At 39.0% G+C, this 20,930-nt stretch overlaps 2 protein-coding genes and 1 long non-coding RNA gene across 3 annotated transcripts; all 3 read left to right on the top strand.

Moving 5' to 3' along the window:
• Positions 1 to 804: 804 nt before the first annotated feature.
• LOC140011272 (uncharacterized) lies at positions 805 to 8,680 on the top strand. Its single transcript, XM_072060048.1, has 4 exons — positions 805 to 1,661; positions 1,779 to 3,606; positions 3,912 to 5,869; positions 6,178 to 8,680. The coding sequence occupies exons 1-4, from the start codon at positions 805 to 807 to the stop codon at positions 8,678 to 8,680; spliced, it is 7,146 nt and encodes a 2,381-aa protein (XP_071916149.1).
• A 465-nt stretch (positions 8,681 to 9,145) lies between these two features.
• LOC113700652 (uncharacterized) lies at positions 9,146 to 9,658 on the top strand. Its single transcript, XM_027221116.1, has one exon. The coding sequence runs from the start codon at positions 9,146 to 9,148 to the stop codon at positions 9,656 to 9,658; it is 513 nt and encodes a 170-aa protein (XP_027076917.1).
• A 3,004-nt stretch (positions 9,659 to 12,662) lies between these two features.
• Positions 12,663 to 20,451, top strand: LOC140010966 (uncharacterized). Its single transcript, XR_011818163.1, has 2 exons — positions 12,663 to 13,060; positions 19,950 to 20,451. It is a non-coding gene; the product is annotated as an uncharacterized lncRNA (long non-coding RNA).
• Positions 20,452 to 20,930: the final 479 nt, after the last annotated feature.

The raw sequence follows: 20,930 nt of genomic DNA, 5'->3' as shown, positions 1-20,930 counted from the left end.
TGATCCGAGGGGTCACTCAATCTTCCGCTTTAAGCTTTGGGTTGATAGCCTTTAACTTATAGTCGAAGGTTGAGAATTTTTGATAGATTCACTCAAACACGTAGCCGTGACACGATGTGTGTGTAGCGGTGTTTGGGGAATCGCTCAAGCCACCGACAAAGAACCTTGGGATTGATGACCATTGGTTTCCAAGTCTGAAGGCTCGGGGACCTAAAACCTGTCGAGTCTAGATGCATTAGTAAGCCAATACCTCATGCATCTATGGTAGTTTATCTAGGGTAGAGTCTGTCTTACCCTATTAGGTACACCATTCACGAGGGGAGGGATCCAACCCCTCTATTTCTTTTATTGATTTACCTCTTTGTATTGCTTTACTGCAAATGTGTTATGTGTATTTGTCTAATTGAACTAACTTTTCGTGGCTTTTGTCTCCATTGCATTCATAAGCCCTAGAAAATAGGAGTTCTGGCATGGCACTCCTTAGAAGCCACCCTGTTATAACACGTTTAAATTTCAATGCATTGCATTTGTAGCATAATAACATATCATTTTAGGCTTACCCCAACATTTAAAAGGGGATTCTTTTAGGTTACATTTTATATTTACCTGCTTTAATAAAATGGCATCATGCATAAACCCTAGAGAGGGAACGCCACGTAGAGAATCCCGTTTAGGAATAAAACCAACCTTTGTTTTTCCCGTGGGTATTTAACCCTTCAAGAGACTGCACGTTTAAATTATCGCCTAACTGGAGGAATGAGACTCGTAGGTAAGGTAATTGACAAACTGCTTTCTCCATTTTAGATGGATCGCCCTCGCCGAATTTATCAGTTGTTGATACCACCGACTGAGATTCAAAGATGGCCTACCTTCATGCTACCCAGTGAATTGCATCAAGTAGCTCAATATTTAGGACCGATTGGAGACTTTAAAGAAATCAAACTCAACGGTTATTTGGTAGAGGCCTTAGTGCATCTTTGGGACCCAGAGTGTTCTGCTTTTAGAATAGGTAATAGACAAATGACTATAACACTCGAGGAAGTAGCCGGCCTCCTTAATCTGCCTATACATGGAACTGCCTTGGTTTTTCCGTCCACTTCAGACAAGGTAGAATTTTGTAAGATCATAGGATTGAAAGAATCGGTATTACGAGGATCAGACCAGGGCGTCGCCGTGAATATTCTGTTTGAACGTTTTGCACCACGCGATGGGTTTGAGAGGCATGTGAAAGATTTTGCGTTCACCTCCAAAGACATATGGGAGCACAAAAGGCCATTAGTATATGGAGTAGCTATGGTTGGGATTTATTTCTTCCCGAGGAAGGATCAGAAGATAGCTTTCAAATTAGCAAAAGTTGTGAATGATCTTTTTTTAGGAATCCAGGATAAACAATGCTCTATAGTCCCAACCCTTCTCGCAGACATTCTTTTAGCCTGTAACAGTTGCAAAAAGGGAGAAAAGTTCTTTTATGGGGCGAATTTGGTTCTGCATATATGGGCTATGGGGCATTTCAGGAGACGATCATCTCTTGCCAATAGCTTGCCGGTAGTTGGATACAATTGGATAGTTACACATCACAAAAGAGTCAACGAAGAGGGTCTACCGAAGAACGCATCCGAATATGTGGATTACTTGGAAACGTTGCAAGATCATGACATTAGGTGAGTATTGGATTGGACGGACTGTTCTATACCAGTACTTCGCACTAAGGTGTCAGAATGTGTTCTTTTGCTGGGTACTCAAGGAATCATCTCATATACCCCGAAGAGGTTTCTCAGACAACTAGGTCGCATCCAGGGAATACCGTCTGCATCTGATTTGAGTGAAGTCACCATCTTTTTTGATAAGGGAGTATGTCCAAAAGAGATCCCTATGAAGAGCCAAATCACCGAAGCTTGGAGAACAATATCTGATGATAGATGCATTAATTATCTTCCGGAGCTCAAACAGAAGGGTGTAGCAACTTTCCAATATGAGGATTGGTTAAGAAACTCCACCACGCAAGGGTTGCAATGTGAGCCATATGAGGAGATCAAGAAGTTGAAGGCCATCATTGAAGCCAAGGACAATGAGGTTCTACAGTTGAAGAAATCCGTCGAGGCACACAAGAAAAGGGTAGAGGAAAACAAAAAGTTGTATGAAAAGAAGCGAGAAGAGCGCCAAGAGATGAAACGGAAATGTGGGGAATTACATGATCAAGCCGAACGTGTTAAGATTCCGTATGCTAGAGAAACTAAAGATTCTGTACTAGATAGGCTCAGAAATTTTGGTGACCTGGTATCTTTCACAATAGCTATCCGAAAAAGCCCCATCATTACCAGGTCTCGAAGTAGAGCCTTGAGACAGTCTGTAAACATGAGTTCAGTACCAGAAATTTCGGAAAGATCTGCTATAGTAACATCGCCGGACTTCATAGCATTAGGAGCTCAGTTAAGTGAGGTACTCGGCAAGTTCAATGAGTTAAGTGCTGAAATGGCCGCACAAAGACGTGTAATTGACCAGTTGATCGCGAGCAACAATGGTGGTGGTGTCCCGAACGACCAAGAACCTCTCGATAATCACCCACCTGCCCAAGACTATCAACCACCCCACACATCCAATACCCAAACAACTTTCCTTCCTCCTTTCACCAATCCTCTTGAAAATGCCTTTACCCGATTAAACTCAGACTTTTCCTATATGCCTCCAAATTATATATTGGTGGACCCAACCAATAGTCAAATCCCTCAAATCCATCCACAGACCAATTTGAATGTTCCTCCCAACTCTCAGGGACCCCACCACCATACTGCAGAGCCTTTTGTACTGGATACTGCATCTCAAGGGAAGGCGGCGATGGAAGAACAACCCATACCCATTGACAAAGATCTGTTAAGAAGGTTGGATCGATTCGATGACTTTATGAAAAAGAATCAAGGGTTGAGCAGGCATGGTGGTTTGGACTACGATGAATTGTGTCTTTTCCCAGATATTCAGCTACCGTTGGGATTCAAAACTCCTAAATTCAGCAAGTATGATGGAATTGGAAATCCAAAGACGCACCTCAAGATGTTTGCCAACAAGTTATGTAAACCTATGGATGATGAGAATTTGCCTATGCGCCTATTTCCGGAAAGTTTGAAGGGAGATGCTCTAGATTGGTATTCAAATTTGAAGTCTGGAGAAGTCAAGACCTGGTTGGATCTATCAACTGCTTTTGTGAAGCAGTATGAATTTAACTGTGAATTGGCGCCAACACGAACCACACTGGAGGGTACGAAAAGAAAGCCGTCGGAAGATCACAAGACCTACGCAAAATGGTGGAGAAAGTTAGCTGCCAAAGTGGAGCCTCCTATGACTGAGGAGGAGATTGTTCGTACTTTCATCAAGACTCACGATCCACCCTATTTTGAAGAGATCTTCCGCATGACTGGAAGTCCATTTGCTGCTATCATTAACAAATTGGAGGAGTATGATGAATTTGTCAAAGCAGGAAAGATTGTTAATGTGTCTGCATTAAAGTTACAATTAGATGCTCCACAAAATCAAAGCAACAATGGGAAAAAGCCCCATTCAAGAAGAAAGAAGGAGAAACTGCTTTTATATGGGATTAGGGCCCGTCTTTCAGTCCCAGAATCCGAAACCATCCCACCTATTCTGTTCCTTACCCATATTATCCTAACCCTCAACCAGTCTACCACACTACTACCCAATTCCATCATTCCCGACCTAATCATTTGAATACCTCGCCCTTACCTCCAACTCCACAATCCGTATTTCAAAATCACACTCGCCCCATTTACCATCCCAGACCAACCCTGCAAAATAATAACCCTTCTCAAAATCCTTTTCAAACCAATGGAGTTCAAACTCAGAAACAATTTCGAACTTTCACCAATTTGGGCCGACCAATTGATCAACTGTATGAGCAGTTAAAAGCAGCTGGAAAAATTAGCACCATCCCTCCTAAACTTTATCCCAAAGGCATTCCTCCATGTTATGATGCGCAGGCAAGTTGTGCTTATCATTCTGGAAGTCCAGGTCATACCACTGGCAATTGTTGGGCTTTAAAACATAAGATTCAGGACATGATTGACTCTGGAGACATCCTTCTCAGGAGAAAGGGAGAGCAAGGACCGAATGTTAGTAAGAATCCTTTACCTGAGCATGGGAGCACTGTGGGGGTTATCATCGCTGATGAGGATTTTGTTGACCCCAGTCAGTACATTGTAGATGAAACTGAAGTGTTTGGCGTGATAGAGACTGACCATGCGGAGATGAGGAAACTGCTGTCTGTTGAAGAGTCCATAACTAAGAATAATGCTAAGGAAAAGTTAAAATCTTTTGTGTTTGAGAAAGAGGAGCCGTTTATGGTAGAAGGAGGGCCTTCCGAGGCTGACAATTCTGAAGTTCCTTTTATTTTGGATCTACCATCTTTTGAATGGGATATATCAGAGCCTGTCATTCTCGAATTCCCAGAGCAAATGCCTGTCAATAACTTGCAAGAGGTACCGTGGAATTACGAGGAGTCTAGTTTGTTAATTGGAGACAAATATTGCTTGAAGGAGGAGGTATCTACTGTTGCCAGGTCCGAAAAAGCTGCGAAACACTCCGAGATCGGCGTTCAATTCAGAGCCAAGGTTAATTCTTCAACGCCCAAGCCTCTTGTGTCTGAAAAGGAAGCTGTGGATTTTCTAAAGATGCTGAAAAGAAGTGAGTACAAAACAATGGAGCAGTTGGATAGGATGCCTACTCGGATTTCTTTCTTGAATCTTATTTTGACCTCCGAACTACACAGAGAAGCATTGCTCAAAATTCTAAATGAAGTTCAAGTCCCTAAAGATATTCCGGTAAATAAATTTTCTAACATTGTGGGGAATGTACTTGCTGCTAATCATATTGCTTTCTCCGATAATGATCTGACCGCAGAAGGGGTCGGGCATAACAGAGCCTTGTATATATCAGTCCGCTGCAATGGAAAGCTATTGCCGAGAGTTTTAGTGGATAATGGATCTGCGTTGAATATCTGTCCATGGAACACTCTTACTAAGCTTGGATTTCTTGATATTAAACTTCGTCCATCTGCAACTGTGGTTCGAGGATTTGATGGTTCAAGGAGGGAATCTATGGGTGAAGCAGATCTGGTATTGGAGATAGGTCTCGCTCAATTCCAAGTTACTTGCCAAGTGATGGACTTTTCCAGCGTTTACAATATTTTGCTTGGAAGACCTTGGATACATACTTCCAATTCAGTGCCATCTTCTTTGCATCAAATGTTGAGGTTTATTGTGAATGATCAGTTCATTACTGTGTTTGCTGAGGATGACTGCACCATGATCGTTGATGCAAAATTCAATGATGAAAACAGAAAAAGGACTCCAACTTCATCTCATCACGTTGCTGACATCGTCTCTGTGGGATGGGCATCCAAGGATAAATCGCTGACTCAATCAGATTTGCCAGAGGCCAGTATTATGATGGCTAGGGAGATGATCCGAGGCGGATATGAAATAGAAAAAGGTCTTGGGCGGGAATTACAAGGAATTTTGGAGCCAATAGAGATCCTGACGCAGAAAGATACATTTGGATTAGGATTTCATCCGACTGCTAAAGATAGAAGGGAAATGCAAGCTCGAAAACAAGCTGAAAAGAAGGGCAAGCAAACTGCCTTAAATGTCCCACCGCTATATCACACTTTTCCTCGTCCGTCAGAGGTAATTATGCCAGAAACGAAGAATCCTGTGGAGGAGATTGAAGTGGACCTGTCTCAGTTATTTGTCGGGGCCACTTGTGGGGAGGAGCCATCAGAAAATGCAGAATTTTTGCCAATTACCGAAGGAGCTATCCAGAATTGGACTGCTGATTATCTTTCCTCTCGAAGGGAATTTCGGTAAATTTAAGGGGATTGTCTTTTGTCTAGATCATATCCAGATAGGACAGTAGTCTGGATCTTTTGTTAAAAGAAATTGCTTTCATCTTTTAAACCTTTATTCTTGTTTCAATTAATATAACTTGCTTTGTTCAAGAAAATTGCTGAAATGAAAATAAAGGTTTAGGGTTAAATATGTCTTTAAATGGCAATCATGTCTGTATATTTATCTTTTTGTGAAGTCTCGATGCATTTTTGAATTTAATGAAATGAAAGACTTCTCCAGTGTTTGCTATTTATTTATTACTTATGTTCTATTCTATTTTCAGATGGCCACAAATAAAATCTTTTGACCCTTTGGATGTCACCATTTTGGAATTCGATGGCTGCAATCTCGATATCTCTCAAGAATTTGAAATCATGCAATCTGAAATTCAAAGTGAGAGCGATACTGAGGAAGAATTTGAGTCTATTTCAAGGGATTTAAAACAGTATGAAGAGAAACCCAAACCTAACTTAGAAGAAACAGAAATCATCAATATTGGCACTAAGACGGAGGTTAAAGAAGTTAAAGTCAGCATTCATTTGAATAAGAAACAGAAAGAGGAAATGATTGAATTCTTAATGCTATTTCAAGATGTATTTGCATGGTCATACGATGATATGCCAGGAATCTCTACGGACATAGTGATTTACAGGTTGCCAACTGATCCAAATATTTTACCGGTAAAACAGAAGCCTCGTAAATTCAAACCAGAAATGAGCCTCAAGATAAAGGAACAAATTGTGAAGCAGCTCAATGCCAAGATAATCATGGTGTCTCATTATCCTGTCTGGCTATCGAATCCTGTGCCAGTGCCTAAGAAATCTGGGGAGGTGCGAGTATGTGTTGATTACAGAGATCTGAATAAAGCCAGTCCGAAAGATGATTTTCCTTTGCCAAATATTCATATTCTTTTGGACAACACTGCTGGACACGAGATTGAATCTTTTGGTGACTGTTTTGCTGGGTATCATCAAATCTTAATGGCAGAAGAAGACAGAGAGAAAACTTCTTTTATCACCCAATGGGGAACATTTTGTTATCGAGTGATGCCTTTCGGATTGAAAAATACTGGAGCTACTTATCAAAGGACCATGACTACCCTGTTCCATGATATGATCCACAAAAAGATGGAGGTTTATGTAGATGATATCATAATTAAATCAAAGAGGGTCGAAGACCATTTGGTTGATTTGAAGAAACTGTTTGAAAGGTTGAGAAGATATAATTTGAAGTTGAACCCTGCGAAATGTGCTTTTGGAGCTCCAGCTGGTAAGTTATTGGGCTTTATTGTCAGCAAAAAGGGTATAGAAATAGATCCTGCGAAAATAAAGGCAATTCGAGATATGCCCATTCCAAAAAATCAAAAAGATGTGAAAAGTTTTCTTGGAAAGATCAATTTCATTGGCCGGTTCATTGCACAGTTAACCTCTACATGTGAGCCTCTGTTCAAACTGTTGAAAAAGAACGCGCCGATGGATTGGAATGAAGATTGTCAGCAAGCTTTTAATAAGATCAAAAATTACTTGTCAAATCCTCCGGTCTTAGTGCCACCTCAGCCAGGGAGACCTCTGATTATGTATTTGTCTGTTCTTGATGAGGCTGTTGGATGCGTTCTGGGACAACATGATGAATCTGGGAGAAAGGAGCAAGCCATCTACTATCTGAGCAAGAAATTTACAGCATATGAGGCAAACTATTCTTTCCTTGAAAGGAGTTGTTGTGCTTTAGCATGGGTAGCTCAGAAGTTGAGACATTATTTGCTTGGTTTTACCACTTATTTGATTTCTCGTTTTGATCCTCTAAAATACCTGTTGAAAAAGTCGATGCCCACGGGACGTATGGCTAAGTGGCAAATGATCCTTTCCGAGTTCGACATTGTTTTCACAACACAGAAAGCAGTCAAGGGTCAAGCCATAGCAGATCATTTGGCAGAAAATCTAAGAGATGATGATTACCAGCCATTACATACCTATTTTTCTGATGAGAAAATTCTGTTCATTGGAACAATTGAGGACATGAGTGAGCAGTATCTTGGATGGAGGTTATTTTTCGACGGTGCGTCAAATTCTTTCGGAGCTGGAGTTGGAGCGGTTTTAGTATCACCTGAAGGGAAGCACTATCCTACTACTGCCAAATTACGATTTACTTGTACCAACAATATGGCCGAGTATGAAGCTTGTATTTTTGGATTGAAAATGGCATTGGACATGGAGATCAAGGACCTGATAACATTCAGTGATTCCGATTTACTTGTGCACCAGACGCTTAAGCAGTGGGTAAGTCGGGATTCAAAAATTATGCTGTATCATTGCAACTTGCTTGGTTTGGCCAGTAAATTCAGGAATCTGGAACTCAGACATATTCCCTGCACTCGTAATGTCTTTGCTGATGCTTTAGCTACTCTGTCTTCGATGATCCAACATCCAGATGAGTTGGTGATTGAACCTATACAGATTCAGCTTCAGAATAGGCCAGCGCATTGTCTGGTTACGGAAAGGGTCACTGATGGTCGCTCCTGGTACAATGATATTAAGGAATTCATGAAAACGGGATCCTATCCTCCTGATACTGACTCTGTTGCAAAAAGTTTCTTACGCAGAATGTCTTCAAGGTTCTTCTTGAATGGAGAAGTGCTATACAAGAAAACATCTGATTTAGGTCTTCTGAGATGCATCAATGAAGAGGAAGCCGATTATATGATAAAGGAAGTGCATAGCGGGGTTTGTGGGCCACACATGAATGGGCATCTACTGGCTAATAAGATCATGAGAACAGGATATTTTTGACTTACCATGGAGCATGACTGTGTAGATTTTGTTAGAAAGTGTGTTAAGTGTCAAATGCATAGTGATGTTATACGTGCTCCTCCTACAGAATTGCATAGTATGACTGCTCCATGGCCATGTTCGATCTGGGGAATGGATGTGATCGGAACTATTGATCCTCCTGCTTCAAATGGGCATCGATTCATCTTAGTGGCAATTGAATATTTCACCAAGTGGGTTGAGGCCACGTCCTATAAGCATGTGACTAAGAAAGTGGTGTCGGATTTCTTGAGAAATAATATCATCTGTCGTTTTGTGGTACCAGAGACGTTGATCACTTATAATGCCAAAAATCTCAACAATGATATGGTGGATGGATTATGTGAACAGTTCAAGATCAGACATCGAAATTCTGCCATTTACAGGCCTCAGATGAATGGAGCCGTTGAAGCCGCAAATAAGAATTTGAAGAAAATCATTCGTAAGATGACTGAAGCACACCGGGATTGGCATGAGAAGCTGCCTTACGCATTGATGGCCTACAGAACTACTATCAGAACTTCTACTGGTGCAACTCCTTACTCTCTTATGTATGGAATGGAAGCATTACTACCTGCAGACATTGAAATTCCTTCCTTACGCATTCTGATGGAAGTTCAGATAGAAGAAGCTGAATGGGTCAGAGAACGTCAGGAGCAGTTGTCCTTGATTGATGAAAAGAGGTTGAATGCCGTCTGCCATGGACAATGTTATCAGGGACGAATGGCTCGGCCTTACAACAAGAAAGTCAAGCCCCGCTTGTTTGAAGTTGGAGATAAGGTTTTAAAACGGATTCTTCCAATACAAGATGAGACTAAAGGGAAGTTTGCTCCCAATTGGCAAGGACCATTCATTGTTAAGAAAGTGCTATCCGGAGGAGCGCTTATCCTTATGGAAATGGACGGTCAAGTTTTTCCCCAACCCATCAATGCAGACATGTGCAAAAAGTTTTTCATTTGATTATAAAAAAATTTTTTCTTTTAAAATACTGCAAGAGACGGATTTAAGGCATACTTCCTCTCATTTTTTTTCATTTCGATATTCTATCCCTAATTTATTTTCCCTTTTGACTTTTCATAACCATTTTCCTTTTACGCTTGGCAGTTCCTTAAGATCACTAACCCCATACTGGGGCAATTTTGTTTCTTAAAAAAAAAAAAAAAAAGGGGAGAGAGAGAAGAAAAAAGAAAAAAAAGGAAAATAGAGCTTCAGTCAGAATTAAACTGGGACAAATTTTATCTCTTTCTCACCCTAGATCGGGGTAAGTTTTGAAAGAATGCTATTTCAAATGATTGCAAACCCATCATATGATCTGCTGCCAAGTCTTTCAAGTCTTAACCCTTCATTTGCTACTCTATCCAATCCTAATCACAAGAATCAAAATTGCCGACTTTTATATTTTGCAGTATTTTTGAAAAAAAAAATTTTCTTAATCAATTGGCAAATGATGTAAATACAATTTTTCTGAAATATGTCAGAGAAAATTGTCTCACTGATGCTACTCATTATCGGAATACAACTGGATTGATCCAGTTGGGGTTAAAATTGTCTTGTCTATGCCTCTAGGTGAAAACCCGAAAGGGCACCTTCTAAAAAAAAAAAAAACAAACAAACAAACAAAAACAACGAAAAAAAAAGAAAAAAGGGTGGGGGTAATCTTAGTGAAAACCCGAAAGGGCGCTGAGGTAGGGTTTTGAATTACAAGAGGATCAACAACTAAGAAGAAGATGCTGAGGTCTGAAAGCTGGTGACTATGTTGATTTGGGTCTCTTTCATACTGTTGTTCTTTTGCCGACAATGAATTCCAAAATGGATGACGTCGAAGGGGTCAGTAGGAGCATTTTTCCTCATCAAAGGCCGTCCTCTAAATATGAACCAACTTTTGATCCTTGGACCTATATTTCGAAAAAAAAAAATCACTAATTTTGTTTTACTGTTTCTGTATCTTTACTTATTTCATATTAGCATTATTGCATAATGAATAATACTTTTTTAATTTTAATTAATTGTTTATGTTTCTCATTCATTGGGTCTTACTCAAAAGACAATCCCTTATAATTTATCCCAAAGAAGTCATGAAATCGAAGGTCCTGTGATAATAAAGTATGGTCGATTGACATTCAACAGTTGCAAAGACTCTGAGGGGGATTATCGACCGAACCTAAGGGAGCGATTTGGCGATATTGAAACTCATGTTTACATGGTTCTCAAGGCGAAGGGATCACATGGTGGTGGCAGTATTTTCATCACAACTGTTTCGTTTCTTCCTTTTTGCAGGAAAATTATGTGACACAATACTGGCTTAATTAAGCATGATTCACACTGAGGCAAACGGTGGAAGGATTGAGCTCCAAGTGTTGCTATACATTTTCGGAAAAAATAATAATTATTCCCTTTCTTTTAAAGTTTGAAAAATCAAAAGAGTTGCAAGTTCACCAAGTAAGTTTTCTTGGTTTATTACCTTTTAAGCAACATGCATTCTGGTCCTTCAGTTCGATAGCATAGAATTTGTGTTTTCATCTCGACCGTTTTTATTTTAAGCAACATGCATGGGTTTTATCCCTCCAACCTCGGCAGGCTCGGGTTTTATCCCACTGACCGTTTTTATTGTCGTTGGGCATGGGTTTTATCCCACCAACCTCGGCAGGCTCGGGTTTTATCCCACTGACCGTTTTTATTGTCGATGGGCATGGGTTTTATCCCTCCAACCTCGGCAGGCTCGGGTTTTATCCCACTGACCGTTTTTATTGTCGATGGGCATGGGTTTTATCCCTCCAACCTCGGCAGGCTCGGGTTTTATCCCACTACCCGTTTTTATTTTCGTTGGGCATGGGTTTTATCCCACCAACCTCGGCAGGCTCGGGTTTTATCCCACTGACCGTTTTTATTGTCGATGGACATGGGTTTTATCCCTCCAATCTCGGCAGGTTCGGGTTTTATCCCACTGACCGTTTTTATTGTCGTTGGGCATGAATTTTATCCCACCAACCTCAGCAGGCTCGAGTTTATCCCACTGACCGTTTTTATTGTCGATGGGCATGGGTTTTATCCCTCCAACCTCGGCAGGCTCGGGTTTTATCCCACTGACTGTTTTTATTTTCGTTGGGCATGGGTTTTATCCCACCAACCTCGGCAGGCTCGAATTTTATCCCACTGACCGTTTTTATTGTCGTTGGGCATGGGTCTTATCCCACCAACCTCGGCAGGCTCGGGTTTTATCCCACTGACCGTTTTTATTGTCGTTGGGCATGGGTTTTATCCCTCCAATCTCGGCAGGCTCGGGTTTTATCCCACTGACCGTTTTTATTGTCGATGGGCATGGGTTTTATCCCTCCAATCTCGGCAGGCTCGGGTTTTATCCCACTGATTGTTTTTCTTCATTATTTGATTAATAATTGTGCATTATTATTCATTTTGTATTTCGTGTTTAGAAGTTCTGAGAGTTCAAACTTTTTCAATTTTTGTAAAAATCACAGATTGTCAATATACTTATTTCATTGGGTTTCACTTGTATTCGAACTACGTTTGACCTGATTCCCATAGTGGGATACGTAGGCAACTCTACATGGGTTCGGTCACATTTTCTGCAATATTATTGCATCATTTTGTCCAATAATTTCAGCCAAGTGTTGGCTTGTTTATTTTGGCTCAGCTACAACTAGGAGAGACATGTAAACAATTTGGTGTCTACGTCTTTGTCTTGAGTTTCTTTGAAACTCTAGACAAAGAGAGGCAAGCTGTAGACACCAAATTTTTGTCAATTTTTAATATTTTTCTGAATTTTTATCTATTTAGTAAGTTATCTATTATTATTATTATTAATGTGTAATTTTCTCATTTTTGCAGGTTTATTTTAGAAAAAAAAAGAGAGAAAAAAAAACAGCAACAAAACAAAAACAAAAAAAAAAAGAACAAGAAAAATCAAAATCAAATTATTACTAAACTTACACATTTTCATCATTTTCTCTACCAAAACCCCTATTAACCCATTCTACACTCAACTCCCACGGGCTTTTCTTTTCATTTGGCAGAAGCCATCATTTTGAAGGAAACCAAACCCATTTGACTCCTTCTTGGCCATGAGTTTTGGCTCTGCCAACACTCAACATTTTGCAGAGGAGAAAACACACACAAAAAGCTACTTTGGGCTAAAAAAAATTGCCTCACTCGGCTCTCTCTGGAAATCAGACAAGCAAAGAAAGAAAAAAACTAACTCCCCATTCCCTCACGCTGCTCACGGTTCCTTCTACCCATTTTTCTTCCACAACCTCAAACACAGAAGGAAAGGCAGTGGTGGGTTAAGCTATTGGAGTTTGCCGATTTCATCAAATTCCTAGGCAAAGGACTACAACCTTCATTGAGGTACATTTTGTTTTCTTTTTCCAGTTTTTCTTTTCCTTAATTAATTAGATTAAATGCATGTTTTGATGCTTATTTGTCCTTTGCTTTCGTTTGTTGTTGTGGCTCCTGATGTTGTTAAAGTTTTGGGGTGAGCCATGCATGCAATTAAGGGAAAAAGAAATGGGCCTGTGAATGCATGTTAAATGTTTGTGAAAATGACAAAACGAAAATGAATTAAACTAGTGAACATTTTGTGCTTGTTTCTGGTGAAATAGACGGTTGTAGTTAGTATGTGGTTTGAAAAAAGTGTTGAATTATTTAAGTATTTTGAAGTTTTGAGCCTTTAAAGGCATTGAAATATTTTCTTTATTTTTGGGGCTGTTTTGACTTAATGCATCATTTTGTTGTTGTTTACTTGTCAAACTAAGATTATAGTTGTATTGTAAAAGTTATCAGGAGGGTTTTGGTATAATTTTTATGATTTTTAGTGAAGATTATAGTGTTTTAAAAAAATAAAAAACTGGACTGACTTTTTGCTTTTTGGCCACTTTTGGGTCATTTTCTGTAAAAACTAAGTCCAAAAATGGAACCTACGCGAAAAATCGAGTGAGGGGGTGTATTTTGAGAAATTTTGGTGACCGGAGATGTCGCCGGCGACCGCCGCCGCCGGCGGTGACGCCATCGGCGTCCGCCATGGCCGCCAGCTGAAGCTTCCTCAACTGGCCGAAGAAGAAGGAAAATGAAACGGCTGAAGGTGGAGGAGGAAGAAAGAAAGAAAAGAAAAAAAAAAGAAGAAAAGAAAGGAAAGAAAAGGAGAAAAACAAATGATTTGGGCTAATGTTTTATTTCGGTTGGGCCAAGAGTTAGTTTTGGTTGGGTTTTGAAAATGGGTTTTGGTTTCTTTCTTTTGGATTTCCGTTGGGCTTGAGAGATAAAAGGACGGGCTGGCCTGCTCGTTTCTTTTGGATTTCGGCTGGGCTTAGGTAGCATCCGGCCCAAATAAATAAAAATGACGGCCGATGGCCTTTTTCTCCCAAATCAGAAACCGAAATTTGCACCTTAGCCCCTGATCTTTGGAGTGGTTTTACTGTGGCCCAGAACATATTAATTTCCTTTCACCTAGGTCCTTAAATTAATTTCATTTTGGTCCCTGAATTTTATCTTTCATTCAATTTTGACCCCTAAACTTTTGGAAAAATATAATTTTTGTCCTCAAAAGTTTTTCAATTTTTGCAATTCAGTCCCTGATGAATTTTGACTCTCTTTATTGTGATTGTTTCTTTTCTTTAATAGCTAATTATGCTACTTTTGAATATACTTAACTTGTAATTTTTAGATTTGCTTAAATTTCTTTACGTCTGACATATTAGTGTGAATTTAGTGCATGTATTATTATTTTCTTTTTCAATTAAATTGGTGCCATGATCCTTTTGTTCATTGTGAGTATAATTAGGACAATTTGACTCCATTTAGTCACCACTTCAAACGGGAGGTACTCCTATTTTATTATTTCAATGTCAATTACGTGCTCTTATGTGCTCCTATGTGTTCCTATGTGTTTATATATCTTTATATGCTTTATTTATTTGATTTAAATATTCATTCAAATTTTCTTATATATGTTTTAATTAGTTTTTATAATGATTCGAGAGGTATTTAAATACCTCAAAAATGTAATAGATAGGATAATTAGATTTGTTTTATTATATTTTTCCCTCCTAGATTGTAGTTAGGCGCTCCCCGATGTAATAGATAGGTTGCGTGTTTATGTGGCTTATGTGTTAAGTGTTTTATCCGCTTTTCTTAGGATTTTGGCATCTAGATATTATGCTTACGTGTTATGTGTTACGTGCTCTTATGTGTTTATTTGTTTTAATTTATACTTTATTTGCTTCACTATGAATTGTTAATGCATAACGTCACCACACTAGTCCAACGCTAGTTGTGGCTTCTCTCTTCGCTTACTTGCTAGTCCAACGCTAGTAAGGATTTTTAGAAATGGGCTAGTTCAACACTAAACCCTTTAGGCCGTCTTGCGTTAGATTCATCTTTGTGTGCTATTCACTACATCTTCATGCATATTTTTATTTTTAGGATCTTTTCTCATTTGCATGATATTCCCTATTATATTATCCCCTACCCTCTATAGGGGCTAATCATGTCATTTAGAATTGCATCTCATTTAAGCTAGTTCATTTGCTTGTTCATGTTAGGATAATTGTTTTTCAAACATGGAAAATGGGTGATTATAGCTTTTTAGTTTAAATACCCCATTGATCCCTGTATAAGAAAATTATGTCACGAGTTTTTTGCCTCCCATACTCTTTATGTTGCATTCCCTTTTTCTTTGATCACTTATATATGTATATAATTTAATTTAATTTCTTTTATTTTAATTTTATCATTCGCATACTCGTGACACTTTCAAGGAATCATTTTGGCCTTCGCAATTAATGCGATTGGTTCAATTAAACCCTTGAATGAACATTGTGTCCCTTTCGATATTTTTATAAATTTAGATTTGCATCCATGTAGGAAACATCCAAACGTGATAAAATTAAGGGTTAGATTATGAAAATTTTGACTAAATCTCGCAACTAGCTTAGACTAGGTTGAAAGGGTGCCTTAGCTTTGAGTTAATCGAACCTTTGCCTTCTCTTTCTTCAATCGTGACTCCCGAATCCATTTTCTCTTGTTTTTCAAAGACCTGAAGTTGTTGAAAAGGGTTTTATTTTATTTTATTTGAAAACACTTTTTGGGTGACTTGGTACACCCAAACTCGATACCAAGTGGCGACTCCTAATTTGTCTTCAAAACCCTTTTAGACTAAATTTTGGACCCAAATTGTCGCATTTTTTTAAGTCCCATTCTAAGTCCTTTTTCATTTATTATTAATAAATCACATTTTTTTAACACTTTCTTTTCCATCGCGAAAAAATGGGGCGCGACACCGATCCACGAATCATGAATAATTTCATATTTGTGGTGATTCAGCCAATATTGGCTGATTCGAATCCACGATGCATAGGATCAGCCAAAATATTTGAATCAATTCAAAATCAACTCAGATATTTTTTTCATAGTGTGCCTTTTATGATATTTTCTATTAATCTTTTCAGATATTTTGGAAATTTTTCTATGCTATAATGTCCGTATCACCCGATATCCAATCAATATACAACAATGAATGTGAAATAACCGCAATCGCGATGTGATCGATATAAATGGCAACCTATCTTTCATAGCGAGGTCATTAAAATGCCTGTAATCAACAAGGAACCTCTAGCTTCCATCCTCTCTCTTCGCCAAAAATACAGGTGATATATGAACTGTTACTTGGTTATATGATCCCAATGTGCAATATTTCTTTCACAAACTTCTCGACTTCAATTTTCTGCATGCAAAGACATCTATAAGGCCTGATTTGGACTGGTTTAAAATCATTTTTTAGTGGTATTTGATGATCATGACTTCTAGGTGGGGGATGTGTATGAGATTCATCAAGTACATGACTGAAGTTCTCCAAGACAGCTTCTATTTCTGGGCATCAACTCCTACCTCTATTTGGTTTGTTTAATACATATAGGGCTATGCATCGAAATTGAAATCGGTAAATCGGAAGTTTGAAATCGGAATTTTTCAAAATTTTGACATGAATTTTTCCGACCGAATTCGATTTCGAAATGACCAATTTCGATTTCGAATTAGATACCGAATTGAATTCGGAATTCAGTGAATTCCAAATTCACCAAATTCAAACCTGTTCCCCTTTTTTTTTTCCTCTTTTCTCCTGTTCAAAAATGGAAAAACCTCTTTTCCGGACCTGCTTTTATGTTTGTACATAGCTAAAGTCTCAGCGACTTGAGTCAAATCAACGGAGATACCTTTGAGAGCAGTCAGAACGAAAGGTGGGAGGTTCTCCGGCACCGAGGACCAGAGAAGCTGGTTGACTAGGAAGTACATCCTCTTGGCATATCCGAAGAAGCGTCTAGCGTTTTCCCAAGCATACTGGCGGTCGTCGGAGATGGAGACATCGGAAAATGCTCGGTGGATTGCATCCAGGATGGCGTGTGAGGAGGATGATGAGGCCATTTCCAATTCCAGGGTGTGTTAGACGAAGAGGGTCAAAGTAAGAAGTCAGGCATGACTGACTATGTGTGTTTTGGAGCAGTACTAGTAGTAAAAATTGTTGGCCATTTGAGTGAGGGTGAAACGGTGATTGTGAAGTTCTGTAATTTCCTCAGTTTGATTGTTGGGTGGGATGATGAAGAAGAAAGAGTCAAAGGTTGACGAGTGGGACGACTTTGACACGCGTATAAGTATTAAGTAGTGCTGTTTTGCCTAATGCCTTTTGTCCCCAATTGAATTATCAATTAATAGAGGGTATTATTCGAATTCGATCCGATTTTGACCAATTCGAAATCGGAATTACCAAATTTCATTCCGAATTACCGAAATTCTGAATTCGAAATCGGTCGATAAATCGAAATTTTTCGAATTTGCACACCCCTAATTACATACAATTGAGTTGTGCTTTCTTCTCCTCCATCAACCTCAACTTCAACTCTGCCTGTTTTTTGTCCTTTCTGAACTTCATAGTCAACTTCTTAAAATCAAACTCCATAGGATTATATCTGGCTAACCAGTCTACTCCCAATAACATGGCACAACTACCAAGTCTCATGGTGTTAAATTGATGCTGGAATTCATAGTTCTGCATTTCCCAAATCAGTGGGTTTCTCAGTCTTCTATATTCCATCTTTTCTACATTGGAAAAATTCACAGTTAATTATTCCCAAAATATTTGTTATTTTAGTTCACAAGCTAGTTTTTCATCCGCAAGGTAGAGTGCACTACCACTATTATTCAGTGTAGTAACATCTCTTCCCCTCACTCTATCCCTCATCTTGATTGTTTAGGCTCAGAGCCTTTTACTAGAGCTTTAATTGAGGTCTTTATGTTCTTACTGTCAGGGTTAGTAAAGTTGACTTGACAAAAGGCACCGATACAATACCAGTACCTAAATTGCTGCTTGACCAATATTAGAGTTGACTCGGATTAGCTTGACTGCTTGAAGAGAAATTTGGGGAACTCACTTGATCTGTTTGGATTGCAGAATTTGATTTGCTTAATTTAGTTTGGAAAATTTATTTTCAAATCTTTGTTTGGACATGTCAGTTTTCTTGCAGTTGGTTTGAGAAGTAGTTGGCTTTTAAGATACCTAGCAACTCTATCAAAACTTGTTGGAGTAAGGGTTCACGTGCCTGGGACCCAGTTTGTTTGTTTCATTTTCACTCAACTACATAACTTGCCTCTTTTTAGACACATGAAACTTTTTCTTAATATTTAGCCGTTGTTATCAAGAGCACTGAAGAAAAGGTGAAAATTCCATGAACCAGTGAATGCTCGAGGTTCTTTCGTAACTTGTGCCGCCAACTTCTCCAACCACCAGTGCAATTTATAACCCCTTGGAGCATCTCTCTTTCGACAACAAGCACGGTGCCCGTTATCCGAAACCGGCTAACATCAAACCATAGCCACAAAAGCCGATAGAAGAGGCACACCTTAATTCTGGATCTGGGCTTCATTTGATGCGACTACCAAGCTCAATATGTTTGTCTGAACATCATTTTTGAACAAGATAACCTATCGTTCCTGCTTGCTAAAGAGCAAATTGAATTGCTTTCCAAAACAATTGGTAACCCAATTGAGAACGAGGTTAGTTGGTGGTCTTTGTAAAATGCCACTTGACGCACGCCCTTTACGGGAATTCATCATATTTGGTTTAGTTGCTGGATTGCTTTTCTTGCTGCCCGCCTATTTTGTCGAGAGTAGGGCAATTTAGGCACGTATGCGAAGGAATTTCTGATTTTCGAAGAAATTTTTGTGTTTTCACAGAGTAGTACGTACCATAGCCCAATTCCTCAAGATTTGCCATTTCCCTCTCCATCCGGTAACGAAGAACGCAAACTGATCAAAGCTTCCTACCCAAAAAAATTGTATCTACTTCTCTCGAGTGTAGCCCCTCATGACATGCATCCTCTTAACAAACCTTGACGTGGAGTAAATGCCCAACAAGTGCAGGCAATCACTGTCCGATCCACCAACTCCTGCCCATGCATCTGAGGTTTCTTCCGTCCACTCCGTCACAACCTTAAACGACTACATCGAATCCCTAGTTAACTATTTTAGAGTAAGTCCCTGTGACTAATAAAACGTGAATTAACATGTATTGGCTTTGCAATGTCCTGATGGTCTCCTCAAATTTAGGCCCTGTAAATATTTTCGAACATCCATTTAAATTCATTCTTTACTCTATTTGTTGAACATGGCTAATCCTGAGTCATTTGTGCTACTAAATATATGTTGAACTTTTTGAAACTTTTGCATTTACACCCACATTGAATTTGTACTATTACTTGTCATCTGCTATCATAGTTTCAAGTAGGAGACTTCAAATTACTACTTGGTAGTTTATTTGTTCCCCTCTGACTATGTGTATCCAAAAATTATAGCTGTTGTGCCTCAATAACTGCTACAGCAAATTGAAACTTTTGGGTTAGTCATCTGAGTTAAGCATTCACATCTAGGCTTTGGGCTGATTACATGTAAATTTGGAAATGCTCAGGAAAGTATGGTTTATATACACGTATGTGCCTCTTTGGTAAGTCATTGTTTGCATTTAGATGATTATGACTGCATGCGCTCATGCAAAATTCATGATTAAGAAGAAATTATGACAATCCTTATTTTTGATATATAAAAGCTACTTCACTATACAGCTCCATTGATCTTGTGGTTGCAAAAATAGCATGTAATCAAAGAAATTAACTATGTTGAAATTGTTGGATTGTTTCAATTTGTTATGCAATTTAAGAAGATATGTAACTCCTTTGGTTTTGGTCTGTAGATGTCTCATGATCATACCACTGCAAAGGCTCATTGGGATGAAAACATGGAGATACACTTCTATATGACATACGTTGAATGGAAAAAAAAGTGGGGAGTGGAATCCAGACATCGCATCTGAGGCTAATTGGATGAAACTTGCTGCGTATCTTAATTCCGTTTGGGGAAACAATGGTTGGACTGTCTATCATTCGAAGTACACGCGTTTGAAGAGGATTTGGCATGCCTTTGCCAAGTTAAAAGGTTTACGACTCTCGTTGGGACTAGAATAGGATATGCTTCTTGGCCGATGAATCTCAGTGGGCCAATTTGCAAATGGTAAAAACCCATTCAACAGTCTTTCTTATTGAGAATCGAATTTGTTTTCATTTTTTACCGTTGACACTTAATACACGGCTAGGTTTAATATTAATTGTTAGTTAACTTTGTACTAGTTTAAAATCGGAGTTGTAAGCTCCAATGGTTCACTTGCTACAATGATAGCTATATACTTTTGGCTCCTCCGTGTTGGGTTTAATAAATGATCAATAAGGCCTGAATTTTGTTAGTTTTTTTTGAATAGGAGAATCAGGATTATAGGAACTTTAGATACCACCAGTGCGTCGATAAATATTCGATACTATCTGAGGTTTTGGAAGGAGAAACTGCCACTGGAAGCCAAGCTTTTTCTTCTGCATCTCCATTTTTGCGCATCACTCGCCAAAATTGACTTACTTATTTAGGAGGGCAATCAAGTTCGCATATTAGTGAGGAAATGCTCACTGGTGACCTAGGTGCCGAATGCTTTGATGCTGCTCCTAAAGTAAGAACTAAGCGAGCTTCAAGCAGTCTAAGGACTACGATCTTGACACACGAATCTCGCCAAAGCAAGTCAAATAGAAGTTTCGACAATTCTTTCGTTGAGTGTGCCAACTCGCTCACCAACCTAGCTTCAACGAAACTATTGATTAAAGATCGTCGAGAAATCGATTTTGAGAAATTT

The sequence above is a fragment of the Coffea arabica genome, chromosome 7e (assembly GCF_036785885.1).
Source record: "Coffea arabica cultivar ET-39 chromosome 7e, Coffea Arabica ET-39 HiFi, whole genome shotgun sequence".
Classification (NCBI taxonomy): domain Eukaryota; kingdom Viridiplantae; phylum Streptophyta; class Magnoliopsida; order Gentianales; family Rubiaceae; genus Coffea; species Coffea arabica.
The sequence above is the reverse complement of the archived record's forward strand: the minus strand, read 5'-3'. Positions and strand labels throughout refer to the sequence as shown.

What these genes read in the sequence shown, in the direction of transcription:
- LOC140011272 (XM_072060048.1), top strand. Translation starts at nt 805, where the DNA reads ATGGATCGCCCTCGCCGAATTTATCAGTTGTTGATACCACCGACTGAG. An exon ending in GGATTAGGGCCCGTCTTTCA is followed by an intron (nt 3,607 to 3,911) that starts GTCCCAGAATCC and finishes CTGTATGAGCAG; the next exon opens with TTAAAAGCAGCTGGAAAAAT. An exon ending in TCCTCTCGAAGGGAATTTCG is followed by an intron (nt 5,870 to 6,177) that starts GTAAATTTAAGG and finishes TTCTATTTTCAG; the next exon opens with ATGGCCACAAATAAAATCTT.
- LOC113700652 (XM_027221116.1), top strand. Translation starts at nt 9,146, where the DNA reads ATGACTGAAGCACACCGGGATTGGCATGAGAAGCTGCCTTACGCATTG.